This window comes from Oncorhynchus tshawytscha, linkage group LG25 (genome assembly GCF_018296145.1).
Source record: "Oncorhynchus tshawytscha isolate Ot180627B linkage group LG25, Otsh_v2.0, whole genome shotgun sequence".
Classification (NCBI taxonomy): domain Eukaryota; kingdom Metazoa; phylum Chordata; class Actinopteri; order Salmoniformes; family Salmonidae; genus Oncorhynchus; species Oncorhynchus tshawytscha.
The window spans coordinates 14,992,821-15,014,224 of record NC_056453.1 but is presented as its reverse complement, the minus strand read 5'-3'; the positions used below and the strand labels follow the sequence as shown (position 1 = coordinate 15,014,224).

The window sequence follows — 21,404 nt, the reverse complement described above, 5'->3', positions numbered from 1 at the left end:
CTCCACAATCACCCGACCACAACCAAATTGAGATGGTTTGGGAAGAGTCAGGCCGCAGAGTGAAGGAAAAGCAGCCAACAAGTGTTCAGCATATTTGGGAACTCCTTCAAGACTGTTGGAAAAGCATTCCAGGTGAAGATGGTTGAGAGAATGCCAAGAGTGTGCAAAGCTGCCAATAAGGCAAGGGTGGCTATTTGAAGAATCTCAAATGTATTTTGATTTGTTTAACACTTTTTTGGTTGCTACATGATTCCATATGTTTTATTTCGTAGGTTTTGATGTCTTCACTATTATTCTATAGCCATAGTAGTACGGCCTCCCTGGAACAAATTAGGGTTAAATGCCTTGCTCAAGGGCACATCAAAAGATTTTTCACCTTGTCTGCTTGGTTATTCAAACCAGTGACCTTTCGGTTACTGGCCCAACACTCTAGCCGCTAGGCTACCTGCCACCCTGAAACTAAAACCCTTAAAATATATAGTGCACACTAGCTTCTAGCACTATTTAACACCTACAGACTGGTCTCTGTTACCTATAGCCTTGTTTCTCTTTACCCCTAGTCTGAAACCCCCCCTACCTCTCTCTCTCTCTGTTGCCATGACAATCTCTCCAGTTAGAGCCCAGTGTTTTGTCTTAAGCTAGATAAGATCAGTTTTATCCCAAGACTCTCACACACACGCACACGCACACACACACACACACACAAACCCCTTAACGCAGGTCATTAAGAAATTATGATAAAGTCAGAAACAGCTTCGGAATGGGCATCAATAACAAAATGGGTTTATAATTAATGTTCTGGCTACTTCAGCTGGCCTAGTTACAACTCACAAGTCTAATGAATGATGCTGCACCCACATAGGCAACAATGTTGTTGTTTAAAAAAAAGCAATCCCCTGTGTGAATAAGGTCTATTGGTTAGGCACTTGGCCCAAATTGAACCTTGCTAATATTCTAAATTACAATAAACTTGTGAGTTAGTTGGGGGCTAGCTATGTCAGCCATGAAACAGAACATTACCTTTGGTGACTGATTATGCCCAATAACTAGCTATTTAGCTAGCACAAAGTAAGTACGGGAATCCACAGGGAAGATGAAGCTGCCAGTAGGTAGTAACTATAGCCAGATGACAGATGAATGTTATAACACAGCATTTCTAAATTCCATACACAGACTCATTGACAGGGAAAAGATAAGAACACCTTTTTTTCTTATCACCTGAAAGCTCTACTAAACATATCCTGGGAATAAAACATCAGTAACACGTTGATTGTTTTATTGTTTCCACCTGCCTCGGTCGAATTCGCTGTCGCTGTTTAATCGGAAACATTGACATCCAGTTTCGTCTTGCCGCCATTGCAGCATAAGTACAGTACATGTTTGTGTTTGTGTCTGTGTGTGTTTGGGAGGACAGCCAAATAGGACAGCCAAGCCTGTTACTCTATGGTGTATAGACTGGTGTAGACCATCTCTGCCCAGATAAATACTGTACCTTGTCTATCCCCTCTCTCTCTCTCTCCCTCCCCACCCGTCTCCCCCTTCGTATCAGAGGGGCTGTTCTGTCTCTCTCAGGTACATCAGGGCTCTGCCCATTTATTTTCTCTCTCTGACCTTCCCCCCTCATCTCCCAATTGCATTAGTCGTTCTTTCTGCTCCTCTGAAACACTTCCCTATACATCCCCCTCTTTCCCTTTCTCCGTGGCCCTCTCTCGTCCTCCCCCTCTCTCTGTCGGTCTGGTGTGTGTATGGTCTATGTAGTGGTGAGGGTTAGTAGTGTGTGTGTGTGTGTGTGTGTGTAAAATAAGTTCCTTTGATTGCCAACGCTTTATGAGTCAAAAGTGATGAGTCACAATCCACCTCCCTCTTAACACATACCGACTCACGCGCCTGCAGTGCACAACCCCCCACACACACACACACACACATATGCATGTATGCATGCACACACATACCGTGAAGAGAATGCACAGGCAGCCTTACTCATGCATATTTACACACAACACACACAGAAAGAAGGGCACTCGATAAAGGTTATTTGTGTGTGTCTGTGAGCGTGTGTGTGTGTGTCTGTGAGCGTGTGTGTGTGTCTGTGAGCGTGTGTGTCTGTGAGCGTGTGTGTATGTCTCAAAGATCATGTTTAGAGAATGCTTGTTGTGTGATGATATGGTTTGGTTTGTCCTCTCTGTAGCACACACACACACACACACACACACACACACACACACACACACACACACACACACACACACACACACACACACACACACACACACACACACACCTATACTAGCTCACCACAGCCACACTGTAAAGGGGTTGCCATGAATTTGACAGTAACTTACAGGCAGCTAGTGGTAAGTTACTCTATTTCATATTGCAGTACACCTACTGTAATCTAAACACAGTATCAAAGCAAGTACTGTGTAAGGAAACAGTACAATACCATACAATTGGCTGTACATACTGTAAAAAGTCAATGTTCCTGTAATCGTAACGAATGAATGAAGGAGTGAAAGTCATTGAGGGGAGATGGGGTTTGTATTTCTGTCTCATACAGCTGACATAAACCTTCTCTGTCTGTTGTAACGGATATTTCAGTTGCACAAGCAGGACGCAGCCCTTACACATTGCATTTCGTGTGATGATGTTAGCTAATCATTGGAGTTGTTGCCGTATCGTAGCTACTAGCCACTACTACTTTGACTGCCTGTCTGCCTCCTGCTTAGCCAATGTTTATTCAAAAATAACATCAAATCGCTAATTAGACTGCGTGTCTGTGTCTTGCTTGTATTTGATATGCTGTCTCGATAGCTGAATGTAATTACACACTTGAGTTGTGCATCATGACACGAGAGTAGTCTTCTAAACAACATCCAAAACACTTCATTTCCTTGGGACCGATGAGACAGACACCAGTCACATGCCCGAATGCATGCACGCACACACTGATGCCAGAGTGAGTTTGACTGGAGCAGGACTGACTGACTGGCACTTTGGAGATACAGACCCTAGACATCTAAGGACTCTCTCTCTCTCTCTCTCTCTCTCTCTCGCTCTCTCTCTCACTCTCTCCCTCTCTCTCTCCCTCCCTCCCCTCTCTCACACCCACAGACAACCCCCCCCTCGCCCGCTTCTTGAGAGAAACACATTTCAGATAGTCAGCTTCAGAAAGCTTCTTTACTCTGAGCCGACGGCCACTTCAGCCCCCTCTGACTGCTTTTACATTGCTGCGTGCACACACACGCACACGCACACACACAACCACACCACCTGCATGTACAGCAGCCACATGAACAAAGAAACATTCCAATTCCACACACATACAGCATCTTACATTAGTACAGTGTGAAGCCATTCAGTATAGCTCACCGCCATACATTCGAGCTCATAGCCATACATAGCCATAAGCAAGAAGGAATCGTATACCTCTGAGCTTTCCTACAGTCAGATGTTGAAGAGAGAAAGGGAAAGAGGGAGGAGGGAAGGAGGGGAGAGAGTAAGTTGGTTGTGTGAAACTAAGAAAGCAAAAGGGGAACCATTTTGAAAAGGAAGAAAAGCAGCGCTGGCGTCAAACAAGACCAAAACACTCCCAATGGAGCAGAATACGCGTTTTTTTTTAACACTATTACACCCTATTGTATTAGATCTCTCTCTATGAGTACCACACTGCAAGCTAAGCAGCACTCCCACCACCAACTACAGTATGCTGTATGGAGGTTTAGAATGTAAGAGACAAACTACTACATTCTGTCACTGATGCATTCCAAACTGTGTTTGATTACCTCTGAGTCTGAAGTGGTGTGTTACAGTACAGTGCCACTAAAGTGAGCAGTGGTAATAGTAGTATAAGTAATACAATAATACAATACAGTAATAGTGGTGTGTTTGTGTAGTTGTCATGTGCCTTTACAGACAGGACAGAGCTACAGCGGCGTGTTTGTGTAGTTGTCATGTGCCTTTACAGACAGGACAGAGCTACAGCGGTGTGTTTGTGTAGTTGTCATGTGCCTTTACAGACAGGACAGAGCTACAGCGGTGTGTTTGTGTAGTTGTCATGTGCCTTTACAGACAGGACAGAGCTACAGCGGTGTGTTTGTGTAGTTGTCATGTGCCTTTACAGACAGGACAGAGCTACAGCGGTGTGTTTGTGTAGTTGTCATGTGCCTTTACAGACAGGACAGAGCTACAGCGGTGTGTTTGACAGCGCTGCTTTTATACACTTTTGTTTAATTTAATACAACACACTGTGAAAAACTACATGAACAGAGAACTGGCCAATAAGAGGGGAGTTCCCATGTGCAGAAGTCAGGCAATGGGAGGGGAAGGGATTGCTGCAGGGAGGGGTTAGGATGAGGCACCAAAAACCTGCAACAGACATACAAGCCGCAACAACACACACACACTAGTGATGCGCGGGTCAGCTGTTTGTTCATTTGCACCCTCCCGCAATTGCTAATAACCCATCCGGAACCGCCCGACTATATGTGATAGAGTGAAAGTCTGAGGTCCGAACCCGACCCTAAGCCGCAAATGTAGAAAATGCGCTGTACAGAGAGGGCGGAGCAATTTTCTGACAGGCCTTTTAGATAAGCCTATGTTCCTGCTTTTAATTTAAGACATTTTATTTGCAGTGGCTATTTGTTAGTCAACTTGTTTGTAATTAAATACATGCAGCTTCTCTTCTGTCTTACTTGTTGCCCCTGGATACTAAATACACCTTCACTCACCAGAATAATGTCATAAATCGATAGAATGAAGCCTTGAATCTAGTTGACATCGGTACATTTTTTTCTTTAATCTCTGCTTCTCTCATGCAACAAAGACATTTAGAGACCGGGGAGAAAATTCAATAACAAAATGAAATGGAACGATTTTACCTTTGACCGTTTTTAAGGAAATCAAAAGCTCTGAAAACTACCCAACATGTTCCTGATAAGAATTCAGTTCGGCTTGGATGCATATTTTATGGTTGAAATACTATCAGCTTTTATGATGCTGATAACGATAGCACTTTTACAGACGGTCCCTAACCGTGCAGTAATTCTCTCAAGATGCTGAAAGAAATCCTATTTCTCCACTCCTGTTCCCAAGTCAAAATGTACATTTGGTGTATCATTTTACTGCAATAAATGCTTAATTCTGCAGAAGGTAATATTATGTTAGGCTACATGTGAGAGGTTAAAGACACTACAGTCAGTGTCCACATTTCAGTTACTATTCCATTTAACCCACTGCAATCATCCTCTTTTACCTCTTCACCAAATCTTCCCCATACATTAGGCTACCTACTGTTCTGACCCTCCTATTTATTTTCAACTCTCCATTTCATTGGCCTATTTGCCTCAGTGGATCGACGTTAACTTTTTCTGCCCAAATCCCAAAAACCATTTGGCAATTGCTGTGTTTTTGGCGAGCGTACAGTTAGCCCCTAAAGCTTAGGCTTAGGTTACGCCCTAAAGGCAAATCAAAATAATGAAATAAAATCCTCAGTGTAGCCTATAGATGTATAATTCTTGTGGAGTTCATATTTATGACATTTGAATGTATTATTTTCTCTGTATTCAACACGCCCACCACCCACCTGCCCTTCATCCACATAATATTTCAAGACCCTAAACCCGCAGATATAACCAGGGGGACTGCGGGTTATGAGTCAACCCACGCATCACTAACACACACACATGCACACACAACAAACCATCCATGGAACCAGACCTTGATCTAGGATCAGTTCATATCCTAACACTAAACCCATATCCTCACCTTAACCACACATCTGGGATCAGTTAAGCCTCTCCATATCCTAATATACCCAATATAGACAAAAATCAAACCTGACCTTGGATCAGCGTCTAGGGTCCGGCGGTGATGAGGTTTGGGGTGAGGGGTGTGGTGGGGGTGGGGAGGTGGGGAGGTGATGGGGAGCAGCAGGAACGGGAAGTGATGTCATAGTGATGTAATAGGTCGTACCTTGGTCGCCGATCATCAGGTGAGCCAGACCTTAAAGGAAGACAAGAGCACAGTCAGCACAGCAGAGGAGCATGACGTGGTTTTGTCCACACACACACATACATACACACACAGGCACATACATGTGCCCACACACACCCGCTCAAACATACACACATAGACACACACTCACACACCATCATGATAGCTACCGTTGCTAACATTTGCTCACAGTGATGCTAGTGTGCGGTGAACATTAGATAAAAATGTTGTCTTTCTATTAAATACTGTATATAGTTAGAATAGCACAGTGATTCTCAGTTTGGAAATTGTAGATACTTCAATTGTAGACATAAATTACAATATGGAAATTGTAGACAAATAAATTGCAGACACTACCAGGGTTATCCTTACCTAGTGACGCATTCCTATAAAATGTGGGTACGTTCATTCAGATCGTTCAACTGTAACTGTTACAAGCTGACAGTTCACTGCAAATGCAAGTCTTTTTGAACGCGCCCTTGACCTGTGTGGAGCACCAACAGCTGGTAGAGGGGGTTCTACAACCATCCCTGCCACCCACACATCTAAGACACACGCCATGTTTAAACCTGTCGCTCGCTCATGTTGGTGTATATGTGTGTGTAGCTTCTACATATGTCAAATAACTGCGGAATCACACACACACACACACACACTATGTACACTGGTCTTGCTCTCCTACCTGTTTAAAAAACGAAAATATTGTATCTATCATTCGCGAAGGGGCTGCTGAGTTAGTCAGCCTCGTTATTTCAACTGCCTTCCAATGACCTTTCTTTTTATCCCCTGAATTGTTTGTTTATTCTTTGGTGCCATGCTGCTTTTTTGCACTTTGACCTTAGAAATATCATGTTTATATTTGCTATTTTATTACATTTATACTTTGTAATTGTCCTAGGGTATCTTGTAATTGGCCTTGGGTATATTGTAATTGTCCTAGGGTATCTTGTAATTGTCCTAGGGTATCTTGTAATTGTCCTAGGGTATCTTGTAATTGTCCTAGGGTCTCTTGTAATTGTCCTAGGGTATCTTGTAATTGTCCTAGGGTATCTTGTAATTGTCCTAGGGTATCTTGTAATTGTCCTAGGGTACCTTGTAATTGTCCTAGGGTATCTTGTAATTGTCCTAGGGTATCTTGTAATTGTCCTAGGGTATCTTGTAATTGTCCTAGGGTCTCTTGTAATTGTCCTAGGGTATCTTGTAATTGTCCTAGGGTATCTTGTAATTGTCCTAGGGTATCTTGTAATTGTCCTAGGGTATCTTGTAATTGTCCTAGGTATCTTGTAATTGTCCTAGGGTCTCTTGTAATTGTCCTAGGGTATCTTGTAATTGTCCTAGGGTATCTTGTAATTGTCCTAGGGTATCTTGTAATTGTCCTAGGGTATCTTGTAATTGTCCTAGGGTACCTTGTAATTGTCCTAGGGTATTGTCTCTTGTAATTGTCCTAGGGTATCTTTAATTGTCCTAATTGTCCTAGGGTACCTTGTAATTGTCCTAGGGTATCTTGTAATTGTCCTAGGGTATCTTGTAATCCTGTCCTAGGGTATCTTGTAATTGTCCTAGGGTATCTTGTAATTGTCCTAGGGTATCTTGTAATTGTCCTAGGGTATCTTGTAATTGTCCTAGGGTACCTTGTAATTGTCCTTGTCCTAGGGTATCTTGTAATTGTCCTAGGGTATCTTGTAATTGTCCTAGGGTATCTTGTAATTGTCCTAGGGTATTGTCCTTGTCCTAGGGTATCTTGTAATTGTCCTAGGGTATCTTGTAATTGTCCTAGGGTATCTTGTAATTGTCCTAGGGTCCTATTGTCCTAGGGTACCTTGTAATTGTCCTAGGGTATCTTGTAATTGTCCTAGGGTATCTTGTAATTGTCCTAGGGTATCTTGTAATTGTCCTAGGGTACCTTGTAATTGTCCTAGGGTCTTTATTGTCCTAGGGTATCTTGTAATTGTCCTTGGGTACCTTGTAATTGTCCTATGGTACCTTGTAATTGTCCTAGGGTATCTTGTAATTGTCCTAGGGTATCTTGTAATTGTCCTAGGGTACCTTGTAATGGTCCTAGGGTACCTTGTAATTGTCTTAGGGTATCTTGTAATTGTCCTAGGGTATCTTTTAATTGTCCTAGGGTATCTTGTAATTGTCCTAGGGTACCTTGTAATTGTCCTAGGGTACCTTGTAATTGTCCTAGGGTATCTTGTAATTGTCCTAGGGTACCTTGTAATTGTCCTAGGGTACCTTGTAATTGGGTATCTTGTAATTGTCCTAGGGTATCTGTCCTAGGGTTGTAATTGTCCTAGGGTATCTTGTAATTGTCCTATCTTGGGTATCTTGTAATTGTCCTAGGGTATCTTGTAATTGTCCTAGGGTATCTTGTAATTGTCCTAGGGTACCTTGTAATTGTCCTTGGGCACCTTGTAATTGTCCTGGGGTACCTTGTAATTGTCCTAGCGTACCTTGTAATTGTCCTAGGGTATCAAATCAAATCAAATGTATTATTATTATTACTCTGTCGGTCTCTAACCTCTTATCAAACCTTATTATTACACTGCCCGTTTCTATCTTTGAGTGGAGAGCCACTTGAAACCTCCGGTATATGTCCATGAATGGATCTACTTATTTGTCAATGAAGGGAGTCTACTTACCGTCTGACTGCAACCCACATACAGCACACACACAACCTACACACACACAACCCACACACCTTTCGGTGCCCAAATCAGACATGGAAGAAGGAATGGGATAGGTGTAAAGAAGAAGAGAGAGAGGGGGGGGGGTGAGAGAAAGTGAGTGAGAGAGACCCACCTGGGTTGTAGTGTTCTGGGAGCGTCCAGACGAAGGAGAGAGAGAGACAGACATTCATTAACACGCCATGCACAGCCGTCTGTTACCACGGGTACACAGATGCACACCCACACCATTACCTTGGTTACACACATGCAGATCCACCCAGACATCACCATGATACCATGTGGCACTGATGTGGCACCTTACATTCTTCCACACGCACGCACGCATGCACACACACACGTCAGGGTTGCGGCCAATTTATTCAATTCAGGAAGTTAATCGAAATTCAATTCATTGAAAAATCCTCAACAATAGTAGATTTTCAATACATTACTTGAATTTCAATACACGGAATCGACTGAAGTGCCCCAAACCAAGCGCACGCACACAGGCACGCGCACACACAGTGGCCAGGGTGGATGAAAGCGGACGCTCCTACCTGTGTGTGAATCTGGAACATTTATTCACCCAGAACTTACCTTACAGCCTCCTGTACCAGAGCACAGAATACACGCACATGTTCTCTCTCTCTCTCACACACACACACACACACACACACACACACACACACACACACACACACACACACACACACACACACACACACACACACACACACACTCACACTCACACTCAGACACACACATTGACCATTGCAGTAAATGAATAGATCAATGGAAACAGGTAACTGATGATAGAAAACAGCAGTGCAGGGGGGAAACATGCTGGGGTCAGTACTGGAGTGTGTGTGTGTCTTTGGAACCAAATGTCCCTTTCCTCTGTCTCTTATTAAAGGTCCAATGCAGCCATTTTTATCTCAATATTCAATCAGTACTGGGTAACAATTAAGTACCTTACTGTGATTGTTTTCAAATAATATGGTCAAAAAGAAAATAAATACCTTCTTAGTAAAGAGTATTTTCTCAAGCAATAATTTTGCTAGGACTGTCTGGGAGTGGGGGGGAAGGGAAAACTAGTTGTTATTGGCAGTTTAGAACTATTAACTGGTGATGTCACCAAAACAAGATGAAATTTCAGGTGGTATTTTCAAACAGCTTTTACACTAAAACGGAATTATCATAATTTTCAAACTTTCACAATATTATTCCAACCTCATACTGTGGAAATATATATATATATATATATCACAGGTAAAACACATTTTTGACCGCACTGTGCCTTTAATTAGAGAAAAGAAACGCTAATAGCTTGGTTTTCACTAATTAAAGGCCTGGTACAGTCCCTACCCATTGATCTAAAATAATTGGATAGGTTTAAGCAATGTGACATTAATTTCACCTTCAGTCCCGGTGTTCGAAAATGTGCTCCGCGCTACAGTATTGTCAAAACAATTGTCGCGCCAACATATGTCACTTGCCTTCTTTCCAACACCCAACACACTAATCAACACACTACACTCGCCACATATTTCATGTTCTTATGACAACATACTACGTTTCCAACCGAGATTTACCAACCAATTAATCCAAATGAATCAACTATTTTTTGAGCGATTGACCACCCTATTAGAGAAGGATGAAACTGTAAAGAGGGATAAATCGAGGGTGTGATAGGTAAATAGGTAGAGGGATGGAGGCATAGGGCAGCATATGTAACTGAGTCTCTCTTTCAGAGCCCTGCTGTCTCCATGGTAACTTGCTCAGCAGAAAGGGGACGGGGTTGCTATGGAGACAAAGGAGGGGCCTAGATCTCAGACTAAAGACGCACGCGCGCACACACACACACACACACACACACAAACACACAGGGAGGTGATGAACACAAACAGGCTTGTTTCTGAATGCAACTCACCACCACAAGGATATACTGACCACCACTAGATTCTAATAACCACCACTAGGATCTACTGACCACTACTAGGATATACTGACCCCCACAAGGATCTACTAACCACCACTAGGATCTACTGACCACCACTAGGATCTACTGACCACCAATAGGATAAACCCATCACCACTAGGCTCTACTGACCAACACTAGGATCTTCTGACCTCCACTAGGATCTACTAACCACCACTAGGATCTACTGACCACCACTAGGATCTACTAACCACCACTAGGATCAACCCACTACCACTAGGATATTCTGACCACCAGGATCTACTAACCCCTACTAGGATATTCTGACCACCACTAGGATCTACTGACTACCACTAGGATATTCTGACCACCACTAGGATCTACTGACCACCACAAGGATCTACCAACCACCACTAGGATCTGCTGACCACTACTAGGATCTACTGACAACCAATAGGATCTACTGACCACCACTAGGATCAACCCACTACTACGAGGATCTACTGACCACCACTAGGATCAACCCACCACCACTAGGATCAACCCACCACCACTAGGATCTACTGACAACCACTAAGATCTACTGACCACCACTAGGATCTTCTGACCATCAGGATCTACTAACCACCACTAGGATCCTCTGACCACCACTAGGATCTACAGACTACCACTAGGATCTACTGACCACCACTAGGATTTTCTGATCACCACTAGGATCTACTAACCACCACTAGGATCTACTAATCACCAATAGGATCTACTGACCACCACTAGGATCTACTGACCCCCACAAGGATCTACTGACAACCAGTAGAGTCTACTGACCACCACTAGGATCAACCCACCACCACTAGGATCTACTGACCACCACTAGGATCTACTGACCACCATTAGGATCAACTCACCACCACTAGGATCTACTGACCACAACTAGGATCTACTAACCACCACTAGGATCAACCCTCCACCACTAGGATCTACTGACCACCACTAGGATCAACCCACCACCACTAGGCTCTACTGACCACCACTAAGATCTAATGACCACCACTAGGATAAACCCACCACCACTAGGCTCTACTGACCAAAACTAGGATCTACTGACCACCACTAGGATCTACTAACCACTACTAGGATCTACTGACCACCACTAGGATCTACTAACCACCACTAGGATCTACTGACAACCACTAGGATAAACCCACTACCACTAAGATATTCCTACCACCAGTATCTACTAACCACCACTTGGATCTACTGACCACCAATAGGATCTACTGACCACCACTAGGATCTACTGACTAACACTAGGATCTACTGACCCCCACAAGGATCTACTGACAACCAGTAGGCTCTACTGACCACCACTAGGATCAACCCACCACCACTAGGATCTACTGACCACCATTAGGATCAACTCATCACCGCTAGGATCTACTGACCACCACTAGGATCTACTAACCACCACTAGGATCAACCATCCACCACTAGGATCTACTGACCACCACTAGGATAAACCCACCACCACTAGGCTCTACTGATCACCACTAAGATCTACTGACCACCACAAGGATAAACCCACCACCACTAGGCTCTACTGACCAAAACTAGGAACTACTGACTACCACTAGGATCTACTAACCACCACTAGGATCTACTAACCACCACTAGGATCTACTGACAACCACTAGGATAAACACACTACCACTAAGATATTCTTACCACCAGTATCTACTAACCACTACTAGGATCTTCTGACCACCACTAGGATCTACTAACCACCACTAGGATCTACTAACCACCACTAGGATCTACTAACCACCACTAGGATCTACTGACCATCACTAGGATCTACTGACCACCACTAGGATCTACTGACAACCAGTAGGATCTACTAACAACCACTAGGATCAACCCACCACCACTAGGCTCTACTGACCACCACTAAGATCTAATGACCACCACTAGGATCAACCCACCACCACTAGGCTCTACTGACCACCACTAGGATCTACTGACCAACACTAGGATCTACTGACCCCCACAAGGATCTACTGACAACCAGTAGGCTCTACTGACCACCACTAGGATCAACCCACCACCACTAGGATCTACTGACCACCATTAGGATAAACTCATCACCGCTAGGATCTACTGACCACCACTAGGATCTACTAACCACCACTAGGATCAACCATCAGCCACTGGGATCTACTGACCACCACAAGGATAAACCCACCACCACTAGGCTCTACTGACCAAAACTAGGAACTACTGACTACCACTAGGATCTACTAACCACCACTAGGATCTACTGACAACCACTAGGATAAACCCACTACCACTAAGATATTCTTACCACCAGTATCTACTAACCACTACTAGGATCTTCTGATCACCACTAGGATCTACTAACCACCACTAGGATCTACTAACCACCACTAGGATCAACCCACCACCACTAGGATCAACCCACCACCACTAGGATCCTCTGACCACCACTAGGATCTACAGACTACCACTAGGATCTACTGACCACCACTAGGATTTTCTGATCACCACTAGGATCTACTAACCACCACTAGGATCTACTAATCACCAATAGGATCTACTGACCACCACTAGGATCTACTGACCAACACTAGGATCTACTGACCCCCACAAGGATCTACTGACAACCAGTAGGGTCTACTGACCACCACTAGGATCAACCCACCACCACTAGGATCTACTGACCACCACTAGGATCTACTGACCACCATTAGGATCAACTCACCACCACTAGGATCTACTGACCACAACTAGGATCTACTAACCACCACTAGGATCAACCCTCCACCACTAGGATCTACTGACCACCACTAGGATCAACCCACCACCACTAGGCTCTACTGACCACCACTAAGATCTAATGACCACCACTAGGATAAACCCACCACCACTAGGCTCTACTGACCAAAACTAGGATCTACTGACCACCACTAGGATCTACTAACCACTACTAGGATCTACTGACCACCACTAGGATCTACTAACCACCACTAGGATCTACTGACAACCACTAGGATAAACCCACTACCACTAAGATATTCCTACCACCAGTATCTACTAACCACCACTTGGATCTACTGACCACCAATAGGATCTACTGACCACCACTAGGATCTACTGACCAACACTAGGATCTACTGACCCCCACAAGGATCTACTGACAACCAGTAGGCTCTACTGACCACCACTAGGATCAACCCACCACCACTAGGATCTACTGACCACCATTAGGATCAACTCATCACCGCTAGGATCTACTGACCACCACTAGGATCTACTAACCACCACTAGGATCAACCATCCACCACTAGGATCTACTGACCACCACTAGGATAAACCCACCACCACTAGGCTCTACTGATCACCACTAAGATCTACTGACCACCACAAGGATAAACCCACCACCACTAGGCTCTACTGACCAAAACTAGGAACTACTGACTACCACTAGGATCTACTAACCACCACTAGGATCTACTAACCACCACTAGGATCTCCTGACAACCACTAGGATAAACACACTACCACTAAGATATTCTTACCACCAGTATCTACTAACCACTACTAGGATCTTCTGACCACCACTAGGATCTACTGACTACCACTAGGATCTACTGACCACCACTAGGATCTTCTGATCACCACTAGGATCTACTAACCACCACTAGGATCTACTGACCATCACTAGGATCTACTGACCACCACTAGGATCTACTGACAACCAGTAGGATCTACTAACCACCACTAGGATCAACCCACCACCACTAGGCTCTACTGACCACCACTAAGATCTAATGACCACCACTAGGATCAACCCACCACCACTAGGCTCTACTGACCACCACTAAGATCTAATGACCACCACTAGGAAAAACCCTCCACCACTAGGCTCTACTGACCAAAACTAGGATCTACTGACCACCACTAGGATCTACTAACCACCACTAGGATCTACTGACCACCACTAGGATCTACTAACAACCACTAGGATCTACTGACAACCACTAGGATAAACCCACTACCACTAAGATATTCCTACCACCAGTATCTACTAACCACCACTTGGATCTACTGACCACCAATAGGATCTACTGACCACCACTAGGATCTACTGACCAACACTAGGATCGACTGACCCCCACAAGGATCTACTGACAACCAGTAGGCTCTACTGACCACCACTAGGATCAACCCACCACCACTAGGATCTACTGACCACCATTAGGATCAACTCATCACCGCTAGGATCTACTGACCACCACTAGGATCTACTAACCACCACTAGGATCAACCATCAGCCACTAGGATCTACTGACCACCACAAGGATAAACCCACCACCACTAGGCTCTACTGACCAAAACTAGGAACTACTGACTACCACTAGGATCTACTAACCACCACTAGGATCTACTGACAACCACTAGGATAAACCCACTACCACTAAGATATTCTTACCACCAGTATCTACTAACCACTACTAGGATCTTCTGATCACCACTAGGATCTACTAACCACCACTAGGATCTACTAACCACCACTAGGATCTACTGACCACCACTAGGATCTACTGACCACCACTAGGATCTACTGACAACCAGTAGGATCTACTGACCACCACTAGGATCAACCCACCGCCACTAGGATCTACTGACCACCAATAAGATATACTGACAACCACTAGGATCAACCCATCACTAGGATCTACTGACCACCACCAGGATCTACTAACCACCACTAGGATCCTCTGACCACCACTAGGATCTACAGACTACCACTAGGATCTACTGAAGACCACTAGGATTTTCTGATCACCACTAGGATCTACTAACCACCACTAGGATCCTCTGACCACCACTAGGATCTACAGACTACCACTAGGATCTACTGACCAACACTAGGATCTACTGACCCCCACAAGGATCTACTGACAACCAGTGGGCTCTACTGACCACCACTAGGATCAACCCACCACCACTAGGATCTACTGACCACCACTAGGATCAACTCACCACCACTAGGATCTACTGACCACCACTAGGATCTACTAACCACCACTAGGATCAACGCTCCACCACTAAGATCTACTGACCACCACTTGGATCAACCCACCACCACTAGGCTCTACTGACCACCACTAAGATCTAATGACCACCACTAGGAAAAACCCTCCACCACTAGGCTCTACTGACCAAAACTAGGATCTACTGACCACCACTAGGATCTACTAACCACCACTAGGATCTACTGACCACCACTAGGATCTACTAACCACCACTAGGATCTACTGACAACCACTAGGATAAACCCACTACCACTAAGATATTCTTACCACCAGTATCTACTAACCACCACTAGGATCTACTGACCACCAATAGGATCTACTGACCACCACTAGGATCTACTGACCAACACTAGGATCTACTGACCCCCACAAGGATCTACTGACAACCAGTAGGCTCTACTGACCACCACTAGGATCAACCCACCACCACTAGGATCTACTGACCACCACTAGGATCTACTGACCACCATTAGGATCAACTCACCACCCCTAGGATCTACTGACCACCACTAGGATCTACTAACCACCACTAGGATCAACCATCCACCACTAGGATCTACTGACCACAACTAGGATCAACCCACCACCACATAGGCTCTACTGACCACCACTAAGATCTACTGACCACCACAAGGATAAACGCACCACCACTAGGCTCTAATGACCAAAACTAGGATCTACTGACTACCACTAGGATCTACTAACCACCACTAGGATCTAATAACCACCACTATTATCTACTGACAACCACTAGGCTAAACCCACTACCACTAAGATATTCTTACCACCAGTATCTACTAACCACTACTAGGATATTCTGACCACCACTAGGATCTACTGACTACCACTAGGATCTACTGACCACCACTAGGATGTTCTGATCACCACTAGGATCTACTAACCACCACTAGAATCTACTAACCACCATTAGGATCTACTGAACACCACTAGGATCTACTGACCTCCACTAGGATCTACTGACAACCAGTAGGATCTACTGACCACCACTAGGATCAACCCACCACCACTAGGATCTACTGATCACCACTAGGATCTACTGACCACCACTAGGATATTCTGACCACCACTAGGATCTACTGACTACCACTAGGATCTACTGACCACCACTAGGATCTTCTGACCATCAGGATCTACTAACCACCACTAGGATCCTCTGACCACCACTAGGATCTACAGACTACCACTAGGATCTACTGACCACCACTAGGATCTACTAACCACCACTAGGATCAACCCACTACCACTAGGATATTCTGACCACCAGGATCTACTAACCCCTACTAGGATATTCTGACCATCACTAGGATCTACTGACCACCACTAGGATCTACTGACCAACACTAGGATCTACTGACAACCAGTAGGATCTACTGATCACCACTAGGATCTACTGACTACCTCTACAATCTACTAACCACCACTAGGATCTACTGACCACCACTAGGATCTACTAACCACCACTGTATAGGACAGGGAGAATGGCTGGTGCTGTGATTCACTATGTAACAGTCATATTAAAAATATGGGTTTCAATGTTCTACACTATATATTACAAATAACACCTGTAGTATAAATCTGTATGTAGGGGAGGTCTGTGTGTATGTGTGCGCAGGGCTGGCTCATGGCATAAGCGACATAAGCGGTCGCTTAGGGCCTCTGTCGAGGTCTCAACATACTATTGAGAGTTAGAATAGTAGAATACACAATGTTGGAAATTTGGTTGTGCATCAGCAATTTTTAGCCATGTCAGCTAACAATTTATAGATTGGTAAGTTAGTCTAGCCAGTTATCTAAACTTGTAGGAATCATGTCTGAATACCGATCAGGCACTTGCTCAGGGACCCTGACCTCCAGGGGGCCCCCACTGATTTTGTTAGTCACTCTCACTCATATATCATTTACATGGCATAAGTCATGGCAAAATGTGTACAATTGCAGAAAATGTGTTATAGAATTGCTAAACGTCCCATGGCAAAATGTGTAGAACTGCAGAAAACTTGCTTTAAAACTGCAACCTTTTTCGTGTCAAGAGGGGGGACACAATTATTTTGTTTTCCACTTGGTAGGGTACCACCCAACCAAATATCGCTTAGGGCCCCCAAAAGGCTAGAGCCGGCCCTGTGTGTGTGTGTTTTTAAATGTGTGTGCGAGATGAAATCACAACTTTTCAAGGTAGGGTTTGGGTAAGGCCTTACCTTCGCTGCAGTCGTTGCCTTTGTAGCCGGTGTCGGTACAGTCGCAAACGTTCTTCTGCTCGACGACAGAACACACCCCTCCATTCTGACACATGTGGTCCGGCCCACACCCGTCTCCCCCCATGGTAACGCCCTCCGATCCTTCCATTACAACCGCCGATCCATTGATGGTCACCGAAGTGAGCCAGCCAGCAAAGGGGGCGTGGTCTCTGACGCCAGGGGAAGTGAGGCGGAGAGGGGAGGCATGGAGCTCTGGGGAAACCCCGCCCATAAAGGTGTGGCTAAACACTGTCATGTCTCTCCGTTTGCTCTTCACCTCTGCCCATCCCTCCATCCTTCCATCCACCTCAAGGCTTGTGTTCCTCCAGTCCCGTTTCACACGAACCACATGCCAGTGTCCGTCACTCACGGCGACCCCGGAACTCACCTCAGCCGGCTCGGCGCAGAAGATGGAGAAGCGTAGGCGGAGTTTCCCGCGTAGCAACAATAGTTCCAGGAAGTCGCAGAATCCTTCGTCGTCAAGGTAAAGCAGCAGTCCGTCCTCACTGTGAGTTCTAACGCTGAACGACAGGATGCTCTCGCAGCACGCGTTCCACACCGGGAACCGCCCCCACTGTCCCGACACCCCCCCAAACTCTAGCACCTCCCCTCTGGATCCCCCAAGGCTACAGAGGCACAGCCAGACACACAGCAGGGGGGCCGCGGCCCACACACACACCGCCATCACACACACGCGCAAACACATACACACAACGCACACACACGCAGACACAAAGGCTAGAGCTGGGCAGCACAAACTACTCTACATCTCATGGTGCAAACATCCTTGAGAGCACCCTTAAATCTTCTTAGGGCCCTTTCTAGTACCCTACAGTCTTCTTAGCACCCTCCATAGGTGTTCCTCTGTCTGCCAGTCAAGTGAGGGAGCTGGCTCCTTATAGAGGTCCAAGTGTTCCCAATGTTAGTCTTCTATCTTCTCGTCTCTGTATCTCCTCGTTCCTCCTCCACTGTCTTCCTTCAATGGTGTGTGTGTGTGTATGTGTGTGTTAGAGAAATGAGGGGTGCAGTGTGAGAACCATATTGGTGTCTTCGTTGGTGCCTGTTCCCCTCAGAGAGAGAGAGGGAGAATATGGTCATACACTGTCACACACCGTAAACAGAGAGAGACTATCAGAGCATCTCCCCCTCTTTTTTTGTCTCTATCAGCGGGGCTTGTGGGTTGAGCACTGTGAGTGTGTCCCTCACTGTCCCGTCATCACTCTTTTCTTTCCAGTGACCTACAGAGGGAAGAGACAGCACTATCACCCTGGGTCAGATACATGCATGGAAACGCACTCTCTCTCTCTCTCTCTCTCTCTCTCTCTCTCTCTCTCTCTCACACAGTCTTTCCAGACAGTCCTCCTATCACCAACACCATGTGATATACCAGTGAGTCTTTTCAGAAAGATACAGAATATTCAGATGCATTTCATGTGTTGTATAAAACGTATTGTCAGTCAGGTAGAACAGTATAATTTCAGCTCGACTCATTACCTTAATGTCTACAACGTTCTGTACGTTTTACCTCTCTGACGGCAAAAGACATTCCAACATGACCACCTCGTGCCTCCGCAAGGGACTCGGAAGAGGTTTCTCGAGCGATGCGGAGGATGACTCAAATGCGCCTTGTTTATCGAATTATCCCCTTTTTCGCACCATGGGAAAAAAAGGCGCCTCACACCACTCCGCCGTCTGTCTCTCTAGTGATGTGGTTGAGATTAGGGTTCCAAATCACAGTATTGAAAGACGCGGTGAGATGAGAGCAGGTTTAAATATCGATTATCGATCAACGGCCATTCCTCTCTCCTCTCCCCCTCCTAAGAGTCTCCGTGTGTGTGTGTGCGTGCGTAGGCTATTCCTCTCCTCCAGTGAGCTCGAACTCACCCGTTACTCCGAGTTTATATCTACCTCACCTGTGCGAAAGAATCCATACACCAAAAACACTGCTGCGGGAAAACGCCCCATATTAGGCTATTCTAATTAAATAGGTACATATAGCCTACAGCAAAGACCTAATACAATACATACACACCGAGATAAAAATGTCTCAGCCTACCTTACACACATCTTCTGGTCGGTGTTGTGGCTACTCATCGATTTTCTCCTTGTCATCTGATAACAATCACCGCGTTGTGAGGGGAGATGCTGAGTGCAGCCAAACCGTTCCCGGTAAATACCTGTTAGATAGGCCTACCGAAACAATCACAGTCTCTTCTCGATCAAACAGACCAGTGGAACCAAACGCATCTCTCTCTCTCTCTCTCTCTCTCTACAGAGGAGGCGAAGGTGCAGTCTGCTGCTCCGTGCATCACGTGGATGATGAAGGGGAGAGAAGAGCAGGAGAGGATGGGCGGGGCCGCTCTGCTGCAGCACCTTGGACAGCGCGCGCTCACTATCTGAATACCGGAGAGGACTCACGGAATACGGCGGCAACATCCGAATCATTACCCAATTTGCTCTGATAATGACTGTCGGTGTGATAAAGTATTTGCAGAGAATCTAAGGTGATTAATCGTTAGTCGTGAATGAATCACTGATTGAGCAAGAGAGACTTCTGAACAGAGAGAACATTCATGGCTCGAGATCGAAAACGGCGGGAGAAAAACAATAGTGGTGTTTCCACGTCACGCTCAAGCGGCGTTCTCCCTTCTGCTCCTGCCATCAATTATCTCGCTCTCTCTTATCTCACACACACACACACACACACACACACACACACACACACACACACACACACACACACACACACACACACACACACACACACACACACACACACACACCTCCAACTGTATCTCCAACTTGTTTATTACAGTGAGGTGTGCATTTCGGAGTAATCTGTGTAGGCCTATCAGTTCCAGAGAGGGAGTCCCAGCTGAGTCTTGTCCATCAGAACGGTCTCTCTGGGTACCATGCCCCAGCTGCTGCCCACTCTTTTTAGATACATGCACAGCTGCACACACACGATGACTGATTGTGCTTGGAAGTATCTAATTATGTGTTCCTATTGATGCTGTATACACGCCATTACCCTACGGCCATTTTGATACGAGAACTCCAGGTAAGCTTGTGGGACAGGAAGTGGAAAAGCGCTTTTGACAGGTCCAAGCTCCTACATTTCAGCATCAACACTGGCTTTACACTGGCTTAACATTCTCTACCTCTCCTTCCCCTCTCTCCATGGCCCTGCCGCTCCCTCCTTCCCTTCACCCCTCTTCCTCTTCCTCCATCCCCTCCCTCCCTCCTTCTCTCTGACAGGCTGACAGTGAGCAGTGACCCCTGACTCTTTGCCCACTCAGCAGAGAGAAGGTCAGGGCACACTGTTTGTGTATGTGTTATTGTGTGTGTGTGTGTGTGTGTTTATGTGAATTGCCGGCAGAGAGAAAATACAGCCAAAAATAAAACCTCAGCTGTCAGCATACAGAGTGAGTGCCAG

General features: G+C 45.4%; 1 protein-coding gene across 25 annotated transcripts in view; it reads right to left on the bottom strand.

The window, feature by feature from the left end:
• Positions 1-20,282, bottom strand: part of LOC112224289 (neurexin-1a-like) — a 70,451-nt gene extending 50,169 nt beyond the window's left edge. For 5 of the 25 annotated variants that reach the window (XM_042305965.1, XM_042305970.1, XM_042305978.1 and 2 more), the window contains exons 1-5: positions 20,025-20,278; positions 17,930-19,206; positions 8,794-8,808; positions 5,971-6,000; positions 3,427-3,438 (exon numbers count right to left, since the gene is read on the bottom strand). In XM_042305965.1, the coding sequence (XP_042161899.1) occupies positions 3,427-3,438; positions 5,971-6,000; positions 8,794-8,808; positions 17,930-18,674 (802 nt within the window). In that variant the 5' untranslated portion in view covers positions 18,675-19,206; positions 20,025-20,278. Of the gene's footprint in view, positions 1-3,426; positions 3,439-5,970; positions 6,001-8,793; positions 8,809-17,929; positions 19,207-20,024 lie in introns of all 25 variants that reach the window. The other 20 variants (XM_042305966.1, XM_042305982.1, XM_042305984.1 and 17 more) reach the window with 14 other exon arrangements.
• Between the last annotated feature and the right edge of the window lie 1,122 nt (positions 20,283-21,404).